General features: G+C 40.0%; 1 protein-coding gene across 1 annotated transcript in view; it reads right to left on the bottom strand.

Annotated features, from left to right (window-relative positions):
• Positions 1-3,450: 3,450 nt before the first annotated feature.
• LOC134655850 (protein pellino) overlaps positions 3,451-20,242 on the bottom strand; it is a 105,001-nt gene continuing 88,209 nt past the window's right edge. Inside the window, exons 4-10 of the mRNA XM_063511341.1 lie at positions 10,028-10,222; positions 9,228-9,407; positions 7,400-7,507; positions 6,640-6,796; positions 6,097-6,277; positions 4,804-4,939; positions 3,451-3,619 (exon numbers count right to left, since the gene is read on the bottom strand). Coding sequence (XP_063367411.1) covers positions 4,813-4,939; positions 6,097-6,277; positions 6,640-6,796; positions 7,400-7,507; positions 9,228-9,407; positions 10,028-10,222 — 948 coding nt within the window. The 3' untranslated portion in view covers positions 3,451-3,619; positions 4,804-4,812. The remainder of the gene's footprint in view (positions 3,620-4,803; positions 4,940-6,096; positions 6,278-6,639; positions 6,797-7,399; positions 7,508-9,227; positions 9,408-10,027; positions 10,223-20,242) is intronic.

Raw genomic sequence — 20,242 nt, 5'->3', positions numbered from 1 at the left:
GTCGATCCGAAAGGCAATATTAAGTGTAACCACTAACTAGTGAATTCAAATTGTACAAAAACTAAATTTCATAGTATCGTAAGCTTATAATCGCTACGTTTACAAACTTACATTATTTTTACAACACTCCTGGGGACAGGGTTTATTATAGAACATACCTACGCTACATACGACCATGTTACACCTAATGTGTTGTGCGGTGGCGATACATTCGGCCTATGAGTCCGGTATGCACCCTTTCAAAGTTTCTATGCAGGTAGATACTTTTAAATGTAGCTGACTGTACATATTCGCCGAGTGAAGAGTTTTCTCTTTTGAACCTTAATGTCAAAGAAATAAAGTCGAAAAATGACTTTTCGGGCCCTTGACTCATAAAATCCAATAATTGCACTACAACACACTGCACTGCAACATGCATTAGATGTAACTTAGCATTATAACTAGCTGAATACAATAGATATTTGTAAGAAAACTTATCCCATTTGTCCCCAATTGTAACAACTCAGAATGATTACTTCCTAGTTGTGCGAGGGACTTTTTTATCCCATTATTTCCCACTGTTGACAAATGGGAATATAACCGAACATTTTAGAGTATTTCACGTTTTCCCGCTTACCTTACAAACATCTATAATAAACAACCAGCTTAGATCAGAAACTACGTTCGAAAAAGCTACTTCTATTTCGTCAGATATAGTCAATTCGAAAACAGTCCAAAGTAACATCCGACGCAACTAAAGAGACTTTTTAACACAAAAAGCGATAGTTGAATCGTGTTGCTGCAGGCTCGGGACTTACATTACATTTACTATATAAATGGCATGTCTAATCACTCGTGTGATAATCGTCAACTCGCCAGTTTACAACCAAATACCTGATTAGAATTATTTATTAACATGTCAATACTAACGACCAATACGCATACGTAAACGCAAAACAAATACATGGTAGGTGGACAGAACATCGAACTTCAAAAAAAGTGTCTATGTCGCTTTTGTATTAATATCTGGGTGACAGAGCTTCGCTCGGAAAACATATAAAAACTCGAAAATGCGCGTTTTTCCAGAGATAAGACCTAGCTAGATCGATTTCTCGCCCCCGAAACCCCCATATAGTAAATTTCATCGAAATCGTTGGAGCCGTTTCCGAGATCACCGAAATATACAGTGTGGAAAGATAAGTCGGGCCCTGGAGGGAAACTACCTTAAATCCTTAAGCTGGCTCATTTTACTTAAAGGAGACATTCCTTTATTTTAAAAAAGAAACAAAACTGCATTCAAAGATTTTCTAAAACTCGCTTGCCTCGCCCGGGACTCGAACCGACTAAAAATTCCAAAAAATAAAAACTCGCAATTTTATTCTTCTAGTCGATACAGTTAATATTAATGATAACATTTCTCCAAGAAACATTAGGTCTTAAACTCGTCTGTCGTACAAAATATCCATAAAATGTAATTTTAGTACTCAAGATTTTTTTAGACAAGCCATATCGAAGAAAAATACTTTTAATGCAGTTTTGTTTCTTTTTAAAAATAAAGGAATGTCTCCATTAAGTAAAATGAGCCAGCTTAAGGATTTAAGGTAGTTTCCCTCCAGGGCCCGACTTATCTTTCCACACTGTATATATATATATATATATATATATATATATATATATATATATATATATATATATATATATAAATAAATAAATATATAAATAAACAAGAATTGCTTCTTGCTGGTCCATAAGCAAATTAAAACCAAGTATAGTATCAATTCAATATATAAATACAAGGTTAAGTTTTGGTTGTAAACCGACGAAATATCTAAGTTTAACCTGTAAATGAGACCTCTGTACACGTACATGGTTCCATCAAGCTGATACTAACTCACACTATGGCCTATGCTACCGCTATGGCTCTTAGGTATACAAGCAACCCACACTACAAAACATAAATTACTTAACATTACAAATTAATAAGTATTTACAATCATAAAGCAAATTAGAACTTAAGTTAGTTACATCAATATAATGATAGTCATAGCTGCGTTTACGGACCGATTTTTTATTTTGTTGGCGGGTTTTTTTTCGTTAGATTTGGATAATATTTGGCTGTTTTGAAGAGCTCATACTGGGCGAAATAAATACCGAATTCCAAAATTTTGGTATGTAATTTTCCGCTGAGTTTCGAAAATACCATAACAATACGTTTTCGTAACTCAGAGGAAGATTTTTTTAGGACTTACGGTGAAATTGCTCTTATCTGTACAGTATCAGGAAACTCCACCAAATTTTATCAAAATCTCACGAAAAAAAATTCGACAACAGTTTAAAAATCGTCCCTTCCATGGACTAATACAAGTTAGTCTTGCCAAAGATCAGTAATGATAAAGACTGAAAACTTCCTTTGTTATAACACTATGTAACGAAACTCGCAACATTGTCATATACAACATGATAAGTTTCATTACATTAGCAGTCTTTATCCTTAACGTGTCTCCAGTCTAACATAGATTGATATATTTCAGTTATATAATAGAATATTGTGTCGATAGAGTCAGCCTCAGTTATACGCTCCAAATATAAGTAAAACTTCGCTGTTATTCCATTATAATCTTTCTTATATATTCCATTCATAATCATTTTAAAATAAACGACAGCATTGTACAAAGCATTAAATACTTTTTTTGTAGTTTCTCGCATTTTCTCCGCATTATTATTTTACATCTTGACATTAACAAATAAATATTCTTTATTACCGAACATTTTATAATACCTATTTGTGACGTTTTTCAGGCAAAAGGTAGCACTTTCTCGGACGTCAGTAAGGACTATTTCACATTGCATCTTTCTTTTAAACCTTCTTGACAGTTGTCAAAGTGATACCTTAAGAACGACACATTAAACATACAGACACCATCAACACATCGATTTATAAACGTAACACACATTATATATATTTATTTTGCGTCTCGTGAACAAATAAATCACTTCATTTTTCACAGTATTACATTCATTCGTGTAGCGGATTTTTGCAGAAACGATTTACTAATAAAGACTGCTAACTCTATACAAAAGACGATGTGCTGTGGCCTTCCCTATAATCGAGTACTATAACTTTTGATTGAGATTAACAGTCTTTAATCAACTCGTCTCTTGTTTGAGAAAAGCTATGTCGAAATATGGAAAAAGATAAAAGTGAGATTCCATTAAAAACCACGGTATTAGGTATTAGTGCATAATTCTCAACTCATCAACGAGCACATAACCTTGCTCGGCCTGAGGTCATAAATATGTGTACACTCTGAGCACGGAGAATTTCGTACTTTATCCACCACTTCCTATCTCTATCGCACGTGCATAGTTATATTGCTGGCCCGCTCGCACAGTGGCATTGACCGCCAGCATCATCGGCGTGACAGCAGTAAAATTATACGCGTGCGATAGAGAGGGTCCATGTACGAAATTGTCCTTACATTTTGAACATATTCGTTAACATATTTATGATCTTCGTGACCGCTCATATATGTATAACTTGCTCGCGGCCTGACGTCACTGCCTGCCGCTCCATAATAATCGTGTTAATTGTTAAATAAAAGGCCCTTTTATTTATAATTAAAAACGCCCGCTGCAGGACCTGAAACAAGACAAAGGCCAATTAGGAGAATTACAAAGAATTTGTTTTGATCTTTTTCTTAGCTCTGTGGCTGTATATACCTATGTACATATATTTCTTGTATTGAATATTATCTAAAATTCAGGTAGCCAAGGCAGTTTTTGTCAATTAAATTAATTTCAAAACAATCTAATCATCCAAGTTGTAATTATTCGCTAACTCGATTGGTGGCTCTTAGTCTGTCATAAAAGAGACATACTGAACAACAATAGTTGTAGTATAGCAGCGTAGCAGTGATCCTGTGAATCGCAGGAGTTCTAAAACTATAGTCAAAAAAGAAAATAAGTTACAAATAGCAGAAGGAAGAGGATCGCGAACATTTTTTTCACGCCAAGGGGGGTCGCAAAAATGCTTTCTGGTCACGCCATGAAAAAGGTTGGAAAACTCTGCAGTATTCACCATCATCATCATCATCTCTACCGCTGAGAGCGTCGCTGGTGTGCTCTCATGTGACTGACATAGCCAATTTGTGTGTGCGGCCACACTCGCTGCAGGTCAGCACCCCTCCGATATAATTGTACAATGGCAACAGGCATTGGCCGACGGATTGCGGATTGCTACCGGGCACGTATGTCGCAGAGATGATAGGAGATGGAGCAAGCATGTCCTAGCGTGGAGGCCTCGTTCAAAAAGACCAGATCACAGACCAACAAGATGGGAGGATGACATTAAAAAGGTTGCAGGCCCATTCTGGAGGAGAGAAGCAGCAAATCGGGCTGCTTGGAGGATTTTTGGAGAGGCTTATGCCCAACAGTGGGAGCATACTCGGCGAGGAAGAACAGGCAGTATTACGTATAGTTTGTAGCTTTCTAGTAGAGCTCGAAGGCTTATCCTATTGTCTATTGTTCAGTAAAACCGCACGTGCTACTTACCTGCAAAAAAGGGTCCTCATTATTCTATTTGGCACCTGAGCGCGGGCTAGTCCAACGCTCAAAAAACCAGTGTAGGTGCGCTCTCCGATAACGCGCCTTTGTTACGCATCTCGATGACACATTTTAGACTGGTTCTGTAGCGTCCGACTCGCCGGCACTCAGTAACCGAAGTACCGATTTTTTATGCAGGTGGTTGTGGCACGTGGCACGAGCGGTTTTTCTTAACAATAGACAATAGGATTAGCCTTCGGGGTCTATTAGAAAGCTACAAACTATACCTGTTCAGTCGAGGTTGTCCTGGAAGATGAGACGCACGTAGCCGGGCGTGCCCTGCAGCGGCGCGGCGCAGAACGGGCAGATGGCGTGGAAGCCGTTCGTGCCGTGCGGGATGTCCACGCTCGCCCAGTATCTGGAATACACAATACATGATTACTAAACTGAAATAGATATCATATATAGGGTTTGCAATCCGGATCCGAAATGTATGAAATTATCCGGATCTGGATCCAGATCCGCGGATCTTCCCATACATTTCGGATCCGTCGTGCAAACCCTAATCATATATACTTGGTCAACCAGATCTTGACAGTAGAAAAAGGCGGCAAATTTGAAAAATGTAGGCGCGAAGGGATATCGTCCCATAGAAAATTTGAATTTCGCGCCTTTTTTTACTGACAAGATTTGGTTGACCAGCTATTCGAAAATAACTCCGCCACTCGAGTCACGGCGATATGGGTCGAATTTTCACGAGTATTGGTCTTTATCTCTTAAAGGCTTACGGCGCCCTTTGGCCAACTCTAAATTACACACACGTAAGACAAAACATTTTTTTTTATAAAATCATTTAATGCATTTCCTAGTAGTACATCATTAGTTACGAAATTAAAACAATCTCAACCAGTCATGTGTGATAAAACGAATAAACAATTCGACGTTCAAAATAGTTATCGCATCACGGCGTCATTTAAATACCCGATGAGAGCACTAAATTAAGAATTGTATTCGACGCATCCGCGAGTACCCTAATAACTGAATGCACCGGATCGGCAGGTGTGCAGAAATGGACAGGAAGACAGCGCTTTAAGGGCTAATAGACAAACACCGTCAACTGCCATTCGTATCAGGGATGTTGCGAATATCCGCATCCGCAACCGCGGAACTTCCGCATTATTTTCAACATCCGCATCCGCATAAAATCGATGCGGATTTAATGCGGATGCGGATGTGGAACAGGTCGGTACAGGAACGTCTTAGCATCGGTGTAAGTGCTAGACTGCTAGGTAATTTAGTCATTAGCCAAAAAAACCTAATAGAAATTAGCAGTGAAGCGTGAGTGGGACTTAATGTACGGAACCCTTGGAACGTGACTCCGACTCGCACTTGGCAGGTTTTTTGAAATCAAAATTACTAAAATGTAATATTTGACGTTTTTATGTACCTATCTTGACATCCGCATCCGCGTCCGCGGATGTCAAAAAATCAGCATCCGCAACATCCCTGATTCGTATTCGCCCAATTGACGATACATATAGATGGTGTTCCTATCCCTGCATGTATGTGACTCACTTGACGGTACGCTCGGAGGCCATGTGTCCGCAGGGGTTGAAGGCGTAGGTGGGCGGCTCGGCGTCCACGTAGAAGGCGGGCTCGATGCCCATGCACACGCGCACCACCAGCCCCGGCGCCATGCACATCGGGCACTTGCGCAGCCCCGTCTCGCTGCTCTCAGCGCCCCAAGAGTGCTCGCCTGCAATCACAATGCGACAGATTCAATGATTACGCGCTTAGAGCAACACGGAACGAGTCGGCATTTGCACTATGTCCCCTCTGCCGAGGTACAAGATCAATTGTGCATGCACACAACTAGCGCGGTGCGTGTTGTCCACAATGAAGAGATCGAGATGTGCAAGATTTTTCGGAAGCCGGTGTTGCTCAAGAATACGCGTGTAGAGAAAATGAAATCCGTGGTAGATCAGCAACTTGGTGAATACACAAGGATCATTTTGACGTTCTTATGGGCGACAGAGGAAATATATCTGTAATTCAGTGGAATGACCAGTATTGACCAGTGCGTTCAAGCCCACATGACATCCTTCCTTGCCTACTGACCTTGCACGTGCCCGCAGTTGAGGTACACGTAGGGCTGGTTGAGGTCCTGCTGCGCGGTAGACAGCTTGCGGGGGATGACCAGCGTGTTCAACCCTACAGGACATTGTGGCCGGCCCGCGTTCAGTGCGTCTACTAATGCTTCCAGGTCGCGTTTTGTCTGAAAATTGGCATTTGTTTTTTAGGGTTCCGTACCCAAAGGGTAAAAACGGGACCCTATTACTAAGACTCCGCTGTCCGTCCGTCCGTCCGTCCGTCCGTCTGTCACCAGGCTGTATCTCACGAACCGTGATAGCTAGACAGTTGAAATTTTCACAGATGATGTATTTCTGTTGCCGCTATAACAACAAATACTAAAAACAGAATAAAATAAAGATTTAAGTGGGGCTCCCATACAACAAACGTGATTTTTGACCGAAGTTAAGCAACGTCGGGCGGGGTCAGTACTTGGATGGGTGACCGTTTTTTTGCTTGATTTGCTCTATTTTTTGTTGATGGTGCGGAACCCTCCGTGCGCGAGTCCGACTCGCACTTGGCCGGTTTTTCTTATTACATATTTCAAGCGCACTCTCAGTAAGATAACAACATAATCCAACATCTTGAGTGTCAAAAATCCTGCGTGCTGCGTGCAAATAGAGTGCTGAGCACAAAGGAGTAAAAGGCCGAATTTTTTATTGGGAGATTTTGCACCCCGTCTGAGATAAAGGTAAGGTACTTATTAAAGACGTAAGAGATCAGCTCTTAATGGTAATGTGATACTTACAGGTGAATTCTTGAGTCCCTCGGCGCTCCTCCATAGCAACGTGGCTCCGCACAAGTCTATCATGGTCCCGTCCCGGAGCACGTTGCTTTCTGACTGGCATGGGAGACCCTGGAAAATAGGATTAGAGGTTTAAAATAGGATAGGAGGTTTTAAAATACATAGAGTTAGCTGGAAGAGATCACTCAGAGGGAAAATACCATCTTAGTACTTCTGATTGTCTTTTTTCAAACTATTATTTAACTTGCCCTCTTAATATGTACGTTAGTTGGTGTGGGTCAAATCTAAGAGGCTAAATTGGACCATTTAGACCCACTGACGACTCGGGAGTATGCTTTTTTTTTAAGTATTTTATTAAAGCATTTTATTTCGATAATTAATTATAAACAATTATAATACAAATAATGTTTACTAGACCAAACTAGAATTCAGTGTAACTTTTTACTACAACCAATTAAGTAACTAATTTCTAGATTCTTCAAATTTCATCACGCTTGCCTAGCACAATAAATTACGTGAGAACTAAACAGCATACGGAGCGTTAATAATGTTAATAATTATAATATTTAAGCATGTATCACATGCAACCACGGTGCACCTATCAAGCCAGAGGGCATACTGCGAATATCGAAAATCAAAATTTCGTTATCTGCATCTCTATCGTTCTTACATATTCGAGGAATAGAGATACAAATAGAAGAAAGAACGAATGTAGCAATTCGCGGTAGGCCTCCTGATTACGGTAATGAAATATGGTTCCACTGCACTGAGTTTCTTGGTCAACCGATTCACATGAGTTATGTGATTGTGTTTTTTACTAGTTGGCAACTGTACTTCGCTAGTACGTCCTTGGCGGAGGTAGAATGCGACCTTGCATGTCGTTCTTAGATAAGTTAAGTTTTAAGCTTAGAGGACAGTTAGTTTTTATTTCTGTACCTACTCAGATTATTGAAGTACCCGAGTAACAGCACTAACAGCGTCGTTTGCTTCTGTTGCCAACTCACTTCAATCAATCAATCATTTATTTATTTCTTTGAATGTGGTACATTAGTAAAGATGAAATAACACAATTTTGTTCAGCACATCCTGCCTGAATAGGCATAGAAATAGTGTGTTTCACCTAAACTGCATGCATGATGCAAGTAATGATTATGTACATTAAATTATAAGTAACATCAAAAATAAAAACTTTTCCAGTCCTTTTGTGTTTCTTCAAACAAAATTCAAATGCTCGTGTTTCGGTGCATCATTAATCATTAGTTATCCCGGACGCTTCCTTTCGGACCCGGACCGTTCTAGCGTAGACGATCTTTGTCTGGCACGGCTATCTAAGTACATACTCCATCAGAGCACAACGCTCGCTTGTCTTTTCATTGAACTCTATGTCCTAGGTAATAAGGATGCCATGACAGTTGGTAACCAGTAGGGTTTGCACGACGGATCCGAAATGTATGGGAAGATCCGCGGATCCGGATCCGGATAATTTCATACATTTCGGATCCGGATTGCAAACCCTAGTAACCAGACTTACCAAAAGTGAGTGGCTAGTAGGTACAGCAAGCTCACTGCCGCCGCAGAAGTCACCGCGCGGGTGCATCATGAGAACGCCGTTCGTCGTCAGACCGTCGATCTCGTAGTTCTAGTAGGTACAGCTCACCTTCTGTTGCGCGGAGCGACTCTCCCTGAGCGAGAACACGGCGCCGCCGACTGAAGTCTCGCGCCACGGGCCGCAGGTGGCGCTGCCGCCGCAGAAGTCACCGCGCGGGTGCATCATGAGAACGCCGTTCGTCGTCAGACCGTCGATCTCGTAGTTCTAGTAGGTACAGCTCACCTTCTGTTGCGCAGAGCGACTCTCCCTGAGCGAGAACACGGCGCCGCCGACTGAAGTCTCGCGCCACGGGCCGCAGGTGGCGCTGCCGCCGCAGAAGTCACCGCGCGGGTGCATCATGAGAACGCCGTTCGTCGTCAGACCGTCGATCTCGTGGTTCTCTGTCCATTTCGTTGCTTTTTCCTGAAATTAGTTTATCGGTGGTTAGAAATTCCCGTTTCGTGGTGGTGGTTTTTATTTTAGTTTTTTCCTCATTAGGTTGTTTCAGGGGAAACCTAAAAGGATAAATGATAATCGCAATGCATTTGGTTTCCGAGATGAAATAACATACAAAACCGTTTTGGTATTGTTGGTTTTAACACGTTAGTGGTGAATTGCAACCAGGGAAAACACTACATGATGAAAACACACTATTTATTTATTATTATATTTACTATAAACAGCAATATAAATGGCATTCACAAAAAAAATGAAACATTTTTCTGCTGAAATATTTAATCAAAATTAAGGATACGCTGCTAGAAATGAACCCTTCATGCCCAAGGCATTGTTGCAACGCCGTTGCCGTAAAGCATCAAGACTAAGTTGAAGTCGTTCAACGACTTTTTACGATGACATATACCACGAGTTTCTGTTACCTAACGCTAATAAAACGCATAGCTTTAAAAGGCCAATTAGTGCAAGTTATTCTTAATTGTTCTTTATACCTATCAGTAAACCATTAATCAATCAACGTCTTAAGTATTCTCAACGCAACTGAAATCATACAAAACACATACTAATAGTAGAGTAGATAGACATACCCCAAGGAATATATTTCTAGAAGAGTCGAACCCAGCAGCATAAATGCGACAGTTGTTGACGTCCTCTCTGTCGGCGATGATGCGACACGCGAACCGCGATATGGTGCTCTGTAGCACTTTCGTGTCGCCGCTCTTGTCGCCTGCCACTGTGTCCATTACCACGAAGTCAATCGGCGATTCTGACGACCTACCGATCTGTGAACAAAGAGAATATGTTCAGTTAGTGACCAGATAAAGGAAGTAGGAAGTTGGAAGTTCATCTGTGTGAATATCAAGTTCAGAGTGAATATCATCTGTTAGATGGGGCGATAAAACCTTTTATCGAACCTCTCGATGGTCGTATTTCCTTGTCCAACTGTATGACCAAAATTAACGTTAACTCCTTAAGTTAGCATGGCATGGGCATATATGGGTAATAAGAATAACTAATAATTACGTATTCATTTTTATAAGCTGAAAAAGTACTCTCTATGGTTAAATGGAAGTTTTTAATATGAAATTATTAGGTTGTCAAAACCGTTAAAAATGAAGAGCCTTGATCATTTTATCACGGTTCACGACATAACTACAATCGCAATTCCCACCGAGAGCTTATCGAATCAATTGCGTACGGTAGACCTCTAATTCATTTCAATCATCGCTATTAAAGTACCTAAATAATTTTCTGATACCAGGGAGAATAGAATAGATTTATTTGTATTAATTGTAGGTACATCGTCAGTTTCTAAAAATATTTACAATTATTATAGTTTTAATAATTTTCAGGATATTTCCCCGATATGGAGTAAAGGAAATTGGAAATATACGTTGGCTCCTACTCTGCTACGGTGCTTTGGTTTGGTGGCCAAGAACAAACCTAGGCAACGTACGTGACAAGCTACAAAGACTCCAGAGGCTCGCATGCGCGGCCACCACTGGCTGCACGAGGTCCACTCCGACTGCAGCCATGGAGGTCATGCTAAACCTTCCACCGCTGCACCTACACATACAACAAGAGGCCAGTCTCTCAGCGGTAAGGTTGCGAACCCTCAATATATGGTCTAACATCACAGGAGCTCTTCACACAACATGCCTGGAAAAGGTATACAACGAATTTCCAGTGCTCACGGCAGGCACGGATCGAATTCACAAACAAGCCATCTTCGACAAAAGGTACAAAATACAATTATATGAGGACGACAACTACGAAGGACTATTGAGTCCTGGGATTGCCCCGGGAGCTGAGAATCTTCACTGATGGGTCCAAAACAGACAGCGGATCGGGCTCTGGAACCTTTTCAGAAGACCTGAACATGTCAATCACCACTCCGCTAGGATCCCATAGCTCGGTATTCCAAGCTGAGTGCATGGGTATCATAAACGCGGCGGCTGCCATCACTGCAAGGAAGGTAGTAGGATCCTCCATCCGCATACTCTCCGACAGTAGAGCAGTCTTAATGGCCCTAAAAAGCCATATAGTTACATCCAAACTCATACACGAATGCCACGAACGACTAATGGAGGTATGTCAGAACAACAAGATCACCTTACAATGGATCAAGGGACACAGTGGATCCCGAGGTAACGATGCTGCGGACGAGCTTGCCAGACAAGGATCGGGTGCGGGGGCGATTGGCCCGGAACCGACTCTCCCGATACCGTTTAGCAAGGTACGCTCAATGCTGCTGGCACGCACAGGGAAACTACACACAGAACACTGGCTAAACCAGACTGGATGCAGACAGGCCAAACAAGCCATGCCTAGCATCAACGGTAAGCTCACAAGGGCACTCCTTCAACTAGGAAAAGTTCGTCTGAGTATGGTAACCAGTGTCATAACAGGTCATGGACTTTTTAACAAACATCTTCTGCTTTGGTTTGGTGGCCAAGAACAAACCTAGGCAACGTACGTGACAAGCTACAAAGACTCCAGAGGCTCGCATGCGCGGCCACCACTGGCTGCACGAGGTCCACTCCGACTGCAGCCATGGAGGTCATGCTAAACCTTCCACCGCTGCACCTACACATACAACAAGAGGCCAGTCTCTCAGCGGTAAGGTTGCGAACCCTCAATATATGGTCTAACATCACAGGAGCTCTTCACACAACATGCCTGGAAAAGGTATACAACGAATTTCCAGTGCTCACGGCAGGCACGGATCGAATTCACAAACAAGCCATCTTCGACAAAAGGTACAAAATACAATTATATGAGGACGACAACTACGAAGGATTATTGAGTCCTGGGATTGCCCCGGGAGCTGAGAATCTTCACTGATGGGTCCAAAACAGACAGCGGATCGGGCTCTGGAACCTTTTCAGAAGACCTGAACATGTCAATCACCACTCCGCTAGGATCCCATAGCTCGGTATTCCAAGCTGAGTGCATGGGTATCATAAACGCGGCGGCTGCCATCACTGCAAGGAAGGTAGTAGGATCCTCCATCCGCATACTCTCCGACAGTAGAGCAGTCTTAATGGCCCTAAAAAGCCATATAGTTACATCCAAACTCATACACGAATGCCACGAACGACTAATGGAGGTATGTCAGAACAACAAGATCACCTTACAATGGATCAAGGGACACAGTGGATCCCGAGGTAACGATGCTGCGGACGAGCTTGCCAGACAAGGATCGGGTGCGGGGGCGATTGGCCCGGAACCGACTCTCCCGATACCGTTTAGCAAGGTACGCTCAATGCTGCTGGCACGCACAGGGAAACTACACACAGAACACTGGCTAAACCAGACTGGATGCAGACAGGCCAAACAAGCCATGCCTAGCATCAACGGTAAGCTCACAAGGGCACTCCTTCAACTAGGAAAAGTTCGTCTGAGTATGGTAACCAGTGTCATAACAGGTCATGGACTTTTTAACAAACATCTTTTTATAACAGGTGTCACAGACAGTCCCCTATGCCGTGGATGCATGGAGAAGGAAGAAACAGCCTCTCACGTGGTGCTGGAATGCAGCGGAGTGGCCCCATACAGGGCAAAACATCTCGGATCCCCGAGAGATCTCCCCGAGGTCCTACTCAACATCAAAGGTTTGATAGGATTCCTCGAGGAGCTGGGCTGGCAGGACTAGCCCCTATCACGCAAAATAGGCGCAGGACGTCGAGTTGCGGAAAATCGCCCGTACTACAATACAATACAATACAATATACGTTGGCTACAAAGGTTTGTTTGGCGTTTCGCCACGCTGTTATATTCAGTAGGAACATTCCTAGATCCTATTCAGATATATATCGTTTATTGGATCATGCCCAGATCCATTAGTATTAAAACCTAAATGCCAAATAAGGCTGATTGGCATCATGAATCACTAATAAACTAGATTCTTTATAAACCGCTTTTTTATACCGCTTACTGGGCGCCATGAGTTTCAAGGGCACGAAAGTAGAGTAACGCTATTCACAAATTTCACTATTCAGTTAAGTTGAACTTGACCGGTGGCGTCGATAGCTGTGCTAAATATGTAAACCATCGCCCACACTGTTAACTGTTCATCGGTGGACTTTATGCCTTTTGAAATAAGGTCCACAGATTACAAAACAGGAGTGTTGGTGTTTGTCACTGTATGTATAGCGAACTGCAAAAGTGTACGCTTGCAGTGGCATTTATACGCTGTTGTTCAAGTTGTGATAGAGATCCATGTAACTAATTATCCATTCCCTTTCGCTAGCTTTGAGAGTCGGGCTGTGAGAACCATCCAGTTACCCATTGCCGTTCTTTCACTGCTATCATACTACTACTCTGTGCATGAAGTCAGGAAAACTTGCAGTACCTACTACATACCTATCTGGGGGCACGGCAGTGCCCCCGCCAAGTCGAGCAAAACAAAGAGGCACGGCCGTACCATCCTTTTCTAGAAGCGATTCAGGCCATTTTCGACGTCCTGTAATTTTGTGCTGGCTGAAGCTAGAACCCTGAATTTTCAGTGACATATAGGGCTTAACATGCTTTAGATATATTCTCAAAAACATTAAATCTGAACTTGTAGTTTAAGAATTATTGTACGTCAAAGTTCCTTAGTTTCGACACTGACACACTCACTCATTCACTCACCTACGATCATCATAATTCTAAGGTACTTCTAGCATACCCACAAGCTTCAAATTTTAAACATAAGTACTTTTCAGCTTATCAAGCCATAGAAAACCTAAAAATATTGCAATATCAGTCACGTTTTAAAGATCTAAGAACTGCATAAGTAAGTTTGTAATCCCATATAAATATATGCTATTACAAAGTTACTGTTGCAGTTCCTACAAATAGTAGAAGGTAAAGTAAAGGTACACTACGATGTACGATGCGAGTATGAATGAAGATGTGTTTAGTTATGATATGTATACATAGTATGGGTATGAGTACCCGAAAAGAAGGACTGCCTACAAAAAGAGATGAGATCCCATCAAAAACATTACATGTAAAAAGGTGCAAGTCTCGCAACGCTTCTACTACAAAAATGTTTTGAGATGTAATGTGAAACCAAGTCGGTTATTTTAATCAGTGCCAGGGGGTGTTAAAACCGTATCAATAAGATATCTTTAATTTGTAATACATATAATGACTTTTTACATGTAATGTTTTTGATGGGATACATTTTATTGTAATCTAGTTTCGTACGTGAGCGATGGTGGTCACGAGTGTAACTAGCCAGTTTTAAGAGCACAGGGTAGACAATGCGATGTGCTCAAAATTCTTTAAAGAAGTCTTTGAGCATTAGTGGTCGCGAGGTGTGTAAATAGCGTAACGTAAGCACTTATCGCCCCTCGCAAGTTTCAAGATCAGTCGGGGCAAAGATATGTTCCCGTAATCTAAAAGTCGTACGTGACCCTTCGTGAGGAGTTGTAGCGTAGCGTAGGGACCACCCACTGCCCTTCATACGTTTCAAGATCACAGGGTAGACAACGAGATGTGCTCGTAACTGGCGAAGGAGTACGTGAGCGGTGGTCGTGAGTCGTGAGGTGTGAAGGCTGCCTTACGTCACCGTTCCGCGGCGCGCCCGCGACGCTCTGATTGCTTATCGCCGTCCCTGTCGCTTCTACACTTCACGTTGCTAACAGCTATTGGTTTTCAAATTCAACTTTTTTCTAAATTAATTGGATTGCTGGTGAAATCAGACTGTGTAAGGCTGAGGACTGCGTCTACTATGTCGACCTTCTAGGTCTTTTAGTTCGATATTCAATCACCGGATCTTCCCTTCTTAAAATATTTTCTAAAGCATTAAGTAACAAGCAATCAGACCAACCAACAACTAGGTTATGTGCAAGTCGGTAAGTGGAATTGCAAATGCGTCAAATGTGCATTAAACTTGCCGAGAATATACCTCAATGCTAGTAAATCTAGCCAACAGAATATAATTTATTTAAAAGTATATATTGCCAATCTAACTGCGAAGCCATACACGCTTGTACAACTTCAGTTGAACACAATCTTTGGGTTTATGCCGCAATTTAATGTTTCAAATAACTGTTTCGAGAGGGAATCCGTACAAATGATCTTGGAATTAATTTCGAGAGTACGTAAGCATGGCTGGCTTTCAATGGCGTTCGAAGGTTAAGGGGGACCGCGAAATTAAAGCGGGCCTATAGAAAAGCCGTGGACACGTGAATAATTCCAAGGATTAGATGTCTTTAAAGATTTTTTGGTACGTGGAGCGCATTATTATTAATGCTTTTGAGCAGGTTGTTGGTTGCGCCATACATAATGTTAAAGGCTTGGCGAAACACAGGGCGTGATACCGGCGGGACGTAGTCTGTTTGACGTCGGTAACCTGTTAGCATGTGCTGCGGTCGCGCGGCGTGGACGCGGCGCTGCGTCGCGCCGTGTGTTTGGCCAAGCCTTAAGACTTGCATAAACATGTCACGCTGTCTTGTTGGCCATGTCGCTGATCAGTCTCATTGTTGGGATTATGAATACATAACTACCTACAATATGTGGCAACATTGGTGACTGGTTGACTATACTTCAGAAGGAATAAGCAATAAGAATGCCTAATAGCCAAAAATTTGCAAATCTGTCTAAGTGTCTACATATGTAATACAGTCGCCATCAGATATATCGGAGCGGCCAAGATGCTCACAAATATCTAAGCACGCCTCTATTGTCAAGGCGTTAGAGTGCTTGTTCAGATATTGTGAACACCTTGGCCGCTCCGATATATCTGATGGTGACTGTACATACTTAATGTTATTTTTGAGCAATTACAGGAGCCTCCGTTACGCCTCAAAAGAACTGCATAAGTACCATAGTTTCTAGACTCCCTACGGTGACCGAAGAGGTATATTTTGCTTTTAATTTCGATAAGGATGCCAACAAGAAGCTTTGCCGAAGTCTAATATAATAGCTAAGAGTGTCATGATTTATTTATGTTTACATTAAAGATAGCAGTTAAATAATAATTTTAATGTGGCAATATTATTGCGTTACCCCGATTAATACAGGGGTAATTGGGAAAATAACATTATACTACTGGCAACATGGTAGGTAGTGGGGACACGAGGCCAGTTGGACAGGCTCGTGCAGTTCGTTCACTTGGGTCGAGGCAGTCAAAGAGGACACATCGTGAAGGATTGGTCAGATCAGAGTACCTGCAAGTACCTCCATTGTTGTATTATTAATAGTAGAGTAACCATACTAGAAGAACCTTCACAAATCAGAAGTGTTAACGTACCACTAACCCACAATGGGATTTTAAGGTTTATCTTGAATCCTACGTTTTATGAAACGTAAGTTATAGAATTAAAAAGTATTTTATTTCATGAGTTTGGGACGATTACATGTTTCAGATATAAGTTTTGGTGATTGCTTGTAAGTACATAACTACCTACATATTTATAAGAAAATTTCAAAAAGAATGCATGATGAAGGTGCAGGTAGCTTTAAAACTCCCGAGTAAATAATAGTCATTAAAAGTATCTCATATTGCTCCTTCGTTAGCAACTGAATTTTAATTAATGTGCATTTTTGCTATTTTGATTAAGAAAGTTAAGGATTAACGACTATAGAGGTTACGTTATGTTATGGACCCCATAGTCCCATAGTCCATCCGGTATCAGTATCCTATAGTGTGTTTTAAAAAGCCCTTTTGTCAGATATTAGATGATGCAGAAAGAAAGGTTCATGTGGATCTTCGAACGTTTAACTTAGAAAAGACGTGATTATAACAATTATTAACATACGAGTAGGTGACTACAGCGTAATGATGTATTAACGTTAAAATAGTTTTAAAAAAAATCCGCTTTAGAGATGAATTGATATTTATTTAAAGGTTGTGTATCATCCATTATTGTGACCATGAGTTTATGATAAATAAGTAAACGCCATTTTTGATGACACTATAAGACCGATTTTTAGACAACCGGTAAGGTTGATTTTTGTTTGACATGAGCGTATGTCGAGGTAGTTGAGAATTGGGTGAAACTAATATTTATTTTTGACGTGAGTGTGCGTCATTGAAATTGAGAATTATTTAATGCGAACATGCAACTGATACATTTTAAAGTGTCGTATGACTAGTAGTTTCAAAGGACCTGATCTGACTATGCGAGGTCGCGACAACGCGACGGATGTTTGTTTAGTCCCGAGAATGCGACCAATATTTTCTTTGATTTGTTCATACCTAATACATATATCCTAACGTGATAGAAATATTGTGAAATATAAACTTTATGTTTTATTATGATCGACAATTATAACAGAAATTAATTGTCATTTGACGGGATAAAGATACTCGATAGACCAGAGCAGTTTAAGATTTAGAGGTGATAAAAATACATTATTAGATTATAATAGAAATATTTTATTGACAAATTAGTACAGACTGAATCTTTGATAAGTTTCTCAATTTTGGCATGCAATATTACAGTTATTTGTTATTATTATTTATCAGCTAAAATTTTACGAGACTCGTAGTTTATGTTAATAAAAATCATACCGTTGAAAGAGGATTAGCATACTTACAGTATAGTATAATAGGACTATTAGTCATACAGTTTGTTTACATAATATGAAGTTTTAATAACATGAATATTAGGTAATATTAAGAGTTTGGACTTGAGAGTATGTCGATTGATTGAGAAAAATAAAATATCAGATTCATAATGTGAGCGTGCATTATGGTAAATTTACATGAGCGTGTGTAAATTAGATGATGAGAGTACTTCATAATGTGAGCGTGCATTATGGGAAATTTACATGAGCGTGTGTAAATTAGATGACGAGAGTACTTCATAATGTGAGCGTGCATTATGGTAAATTTACATGAGCGTGTGTAAATTAGATGATGAGAGTACTTCATAATGTGAGCGTGCATTATGGGAAATTTACATGAGCGTGTGTAAATTAGATGACGAGAGTACTTCATAATGTGAGCGTGCATTATGGTAAATTTACATGAGCGTGTGTAAATTAGATGATGAGAGTACTTCATAATGTGAGCGTGCATTATGGGAAATTTACATGAGCGTGTGTAAATTAGATGACGAGAGTACTTCATAATGTGAGCGTGCATTATGGTAAATTTACATGAGCGTGTGTAAATTAGATGATGATAGTAATGATAGTACTTCATAATGTGAGCGTACATTATGGTGAATTTACATGAGAGTATGTACATTAGAAGATGATAGTTCGTCATGAGTGTCATGACGTTCAGAGTGCGTTACCTATAGTAAATTTACATAAGTATATGTAAGAGATATTAATGAAATAATTTAAATGGGTTAAATGACACTAACTATATAGAAGAGGACTTGATAGAGCCGATATGTACAACAGTATAAGGGTACTGTTAAATAATAAATGAAAAATGACACTATTATGTACGTGATAATGCATTTTGATATATTATACTTACACGAGCGTGTGTAAATTGAAATGCGTTGATTCTAAATTTCTTACTAGTATTTAATGACAATAAAGAACTTTGAAAGAATTTATGATAATTGTATAGGTATACATAAGTTTGTGTAACATTACTATCCGATATGATCTACTAGTATGATTCGAAGCTATGTAGATACATGATGTAAGTATAATAACAATGTGAGAGAGCATTGTGGTAGCTTAACATAAGCGAAGATAAGTTAAGAAAAGTTAACCTAAGCCTTTGCATGGCAAAAATAAATAATATATTTATTTACATGAGAGCGAGTAATGGGAGTTAGTTTTATACAACTCTATAGAATTATTGTATTTTTGTCAGTGCCAGATGATAGCTTTGTTTGTTTCTTTGCTGTGTTAGTTAGTTTGCGAAAGAAATACTTATTTTATAATGAATTCGTTTGTTTTGAAAGTGATAGGCTTACACGATTTCGGAGATATTTGGTGTTGAGAGGTTGAGGAGTTAGAAAAAAAAGAGAGAATTCTTAGTCGAAGTCATTGAAAATAGACAAAAACAATAGAGAAGAATATTGAATATTTTATAAGACACAGCTGTTTCATTATTACTATCGAGAGGAAGACTAAACGAAATTTGGGAATAGAAAGACGCATTCGAGTAAAAAGAACTGTGCGGTCTGTGTTCTATCAAATACTCAAAAGAGATATCTTTCACAATTCACTGACTCAAGTTACTTTAAGTTGACGAGTTCATTAAAGGAAATGAAAGCCAAACCTAACTATTAGATTAAATATTATTTTGGATGGATAGTTTACTTAGCGCTTTATAGATGTAAAAATAATCTGTTCAATTTAACCTATTTAGAGCAACAGAGTTGACTATATACGCAGTCATGATGAAAGATACATGTGTGGGAGTTGAAGCTTCTTTTTAACTATTGAAGTTGACTACTACTAAGTTGAATTTGACAGTATTTCAAATATTTAAATGAAATTGTGATATCAGGTTGATATCTTATATTGACTTGATCTTTTAGTTTTTTTTTGAGTGAATACCTACTTTTAAGTCGCAACCTTTTGTGACAGTGGGTTTGTGAAATGGATTAAATTTTTCTTATCCTAGATGCTGTGTTGTTGATGATCAGTATTCGAAAAAATTCCTTGTTATAGGCGAAATTTTAAATAATTTTTAATTATTTTCATGTTTCGATGGATTAGAAATGATTTGATATTTCATTATCAAGATATTGAAGAGTTTTAAGCACACCAAGTTCTAGCTATCATGAGTTTGCAATGAGCATATTCATTATTTTATTAAAAATTTGTCAAATATAGAAGTGCTGTAAATAAAAGAACAGAGGTAGTTATCATGAACTAAACAAGATATT

The sequence above is a fragment of the Cydia amplana genome, chromosome 17, assembly GCF_948474715.1.
Source record: "Cydia amplana chromosome 17, ilCydAmpl1.1, whole genome shotgun sequence".
In the NCBI taxonomy this organism is placed as follows: domain Eukaryota; kingdom Metazoa; phylum Arthropoda; class Insecta; order Lepidoptera; family Tortricidae; genus Cydia; species Cydia amplana.
The sequence above is the reverse complement of the archived record's forward strand: the minus strand, read 5'-3'. Positions and strand labels throughout refer to the sequence as shown.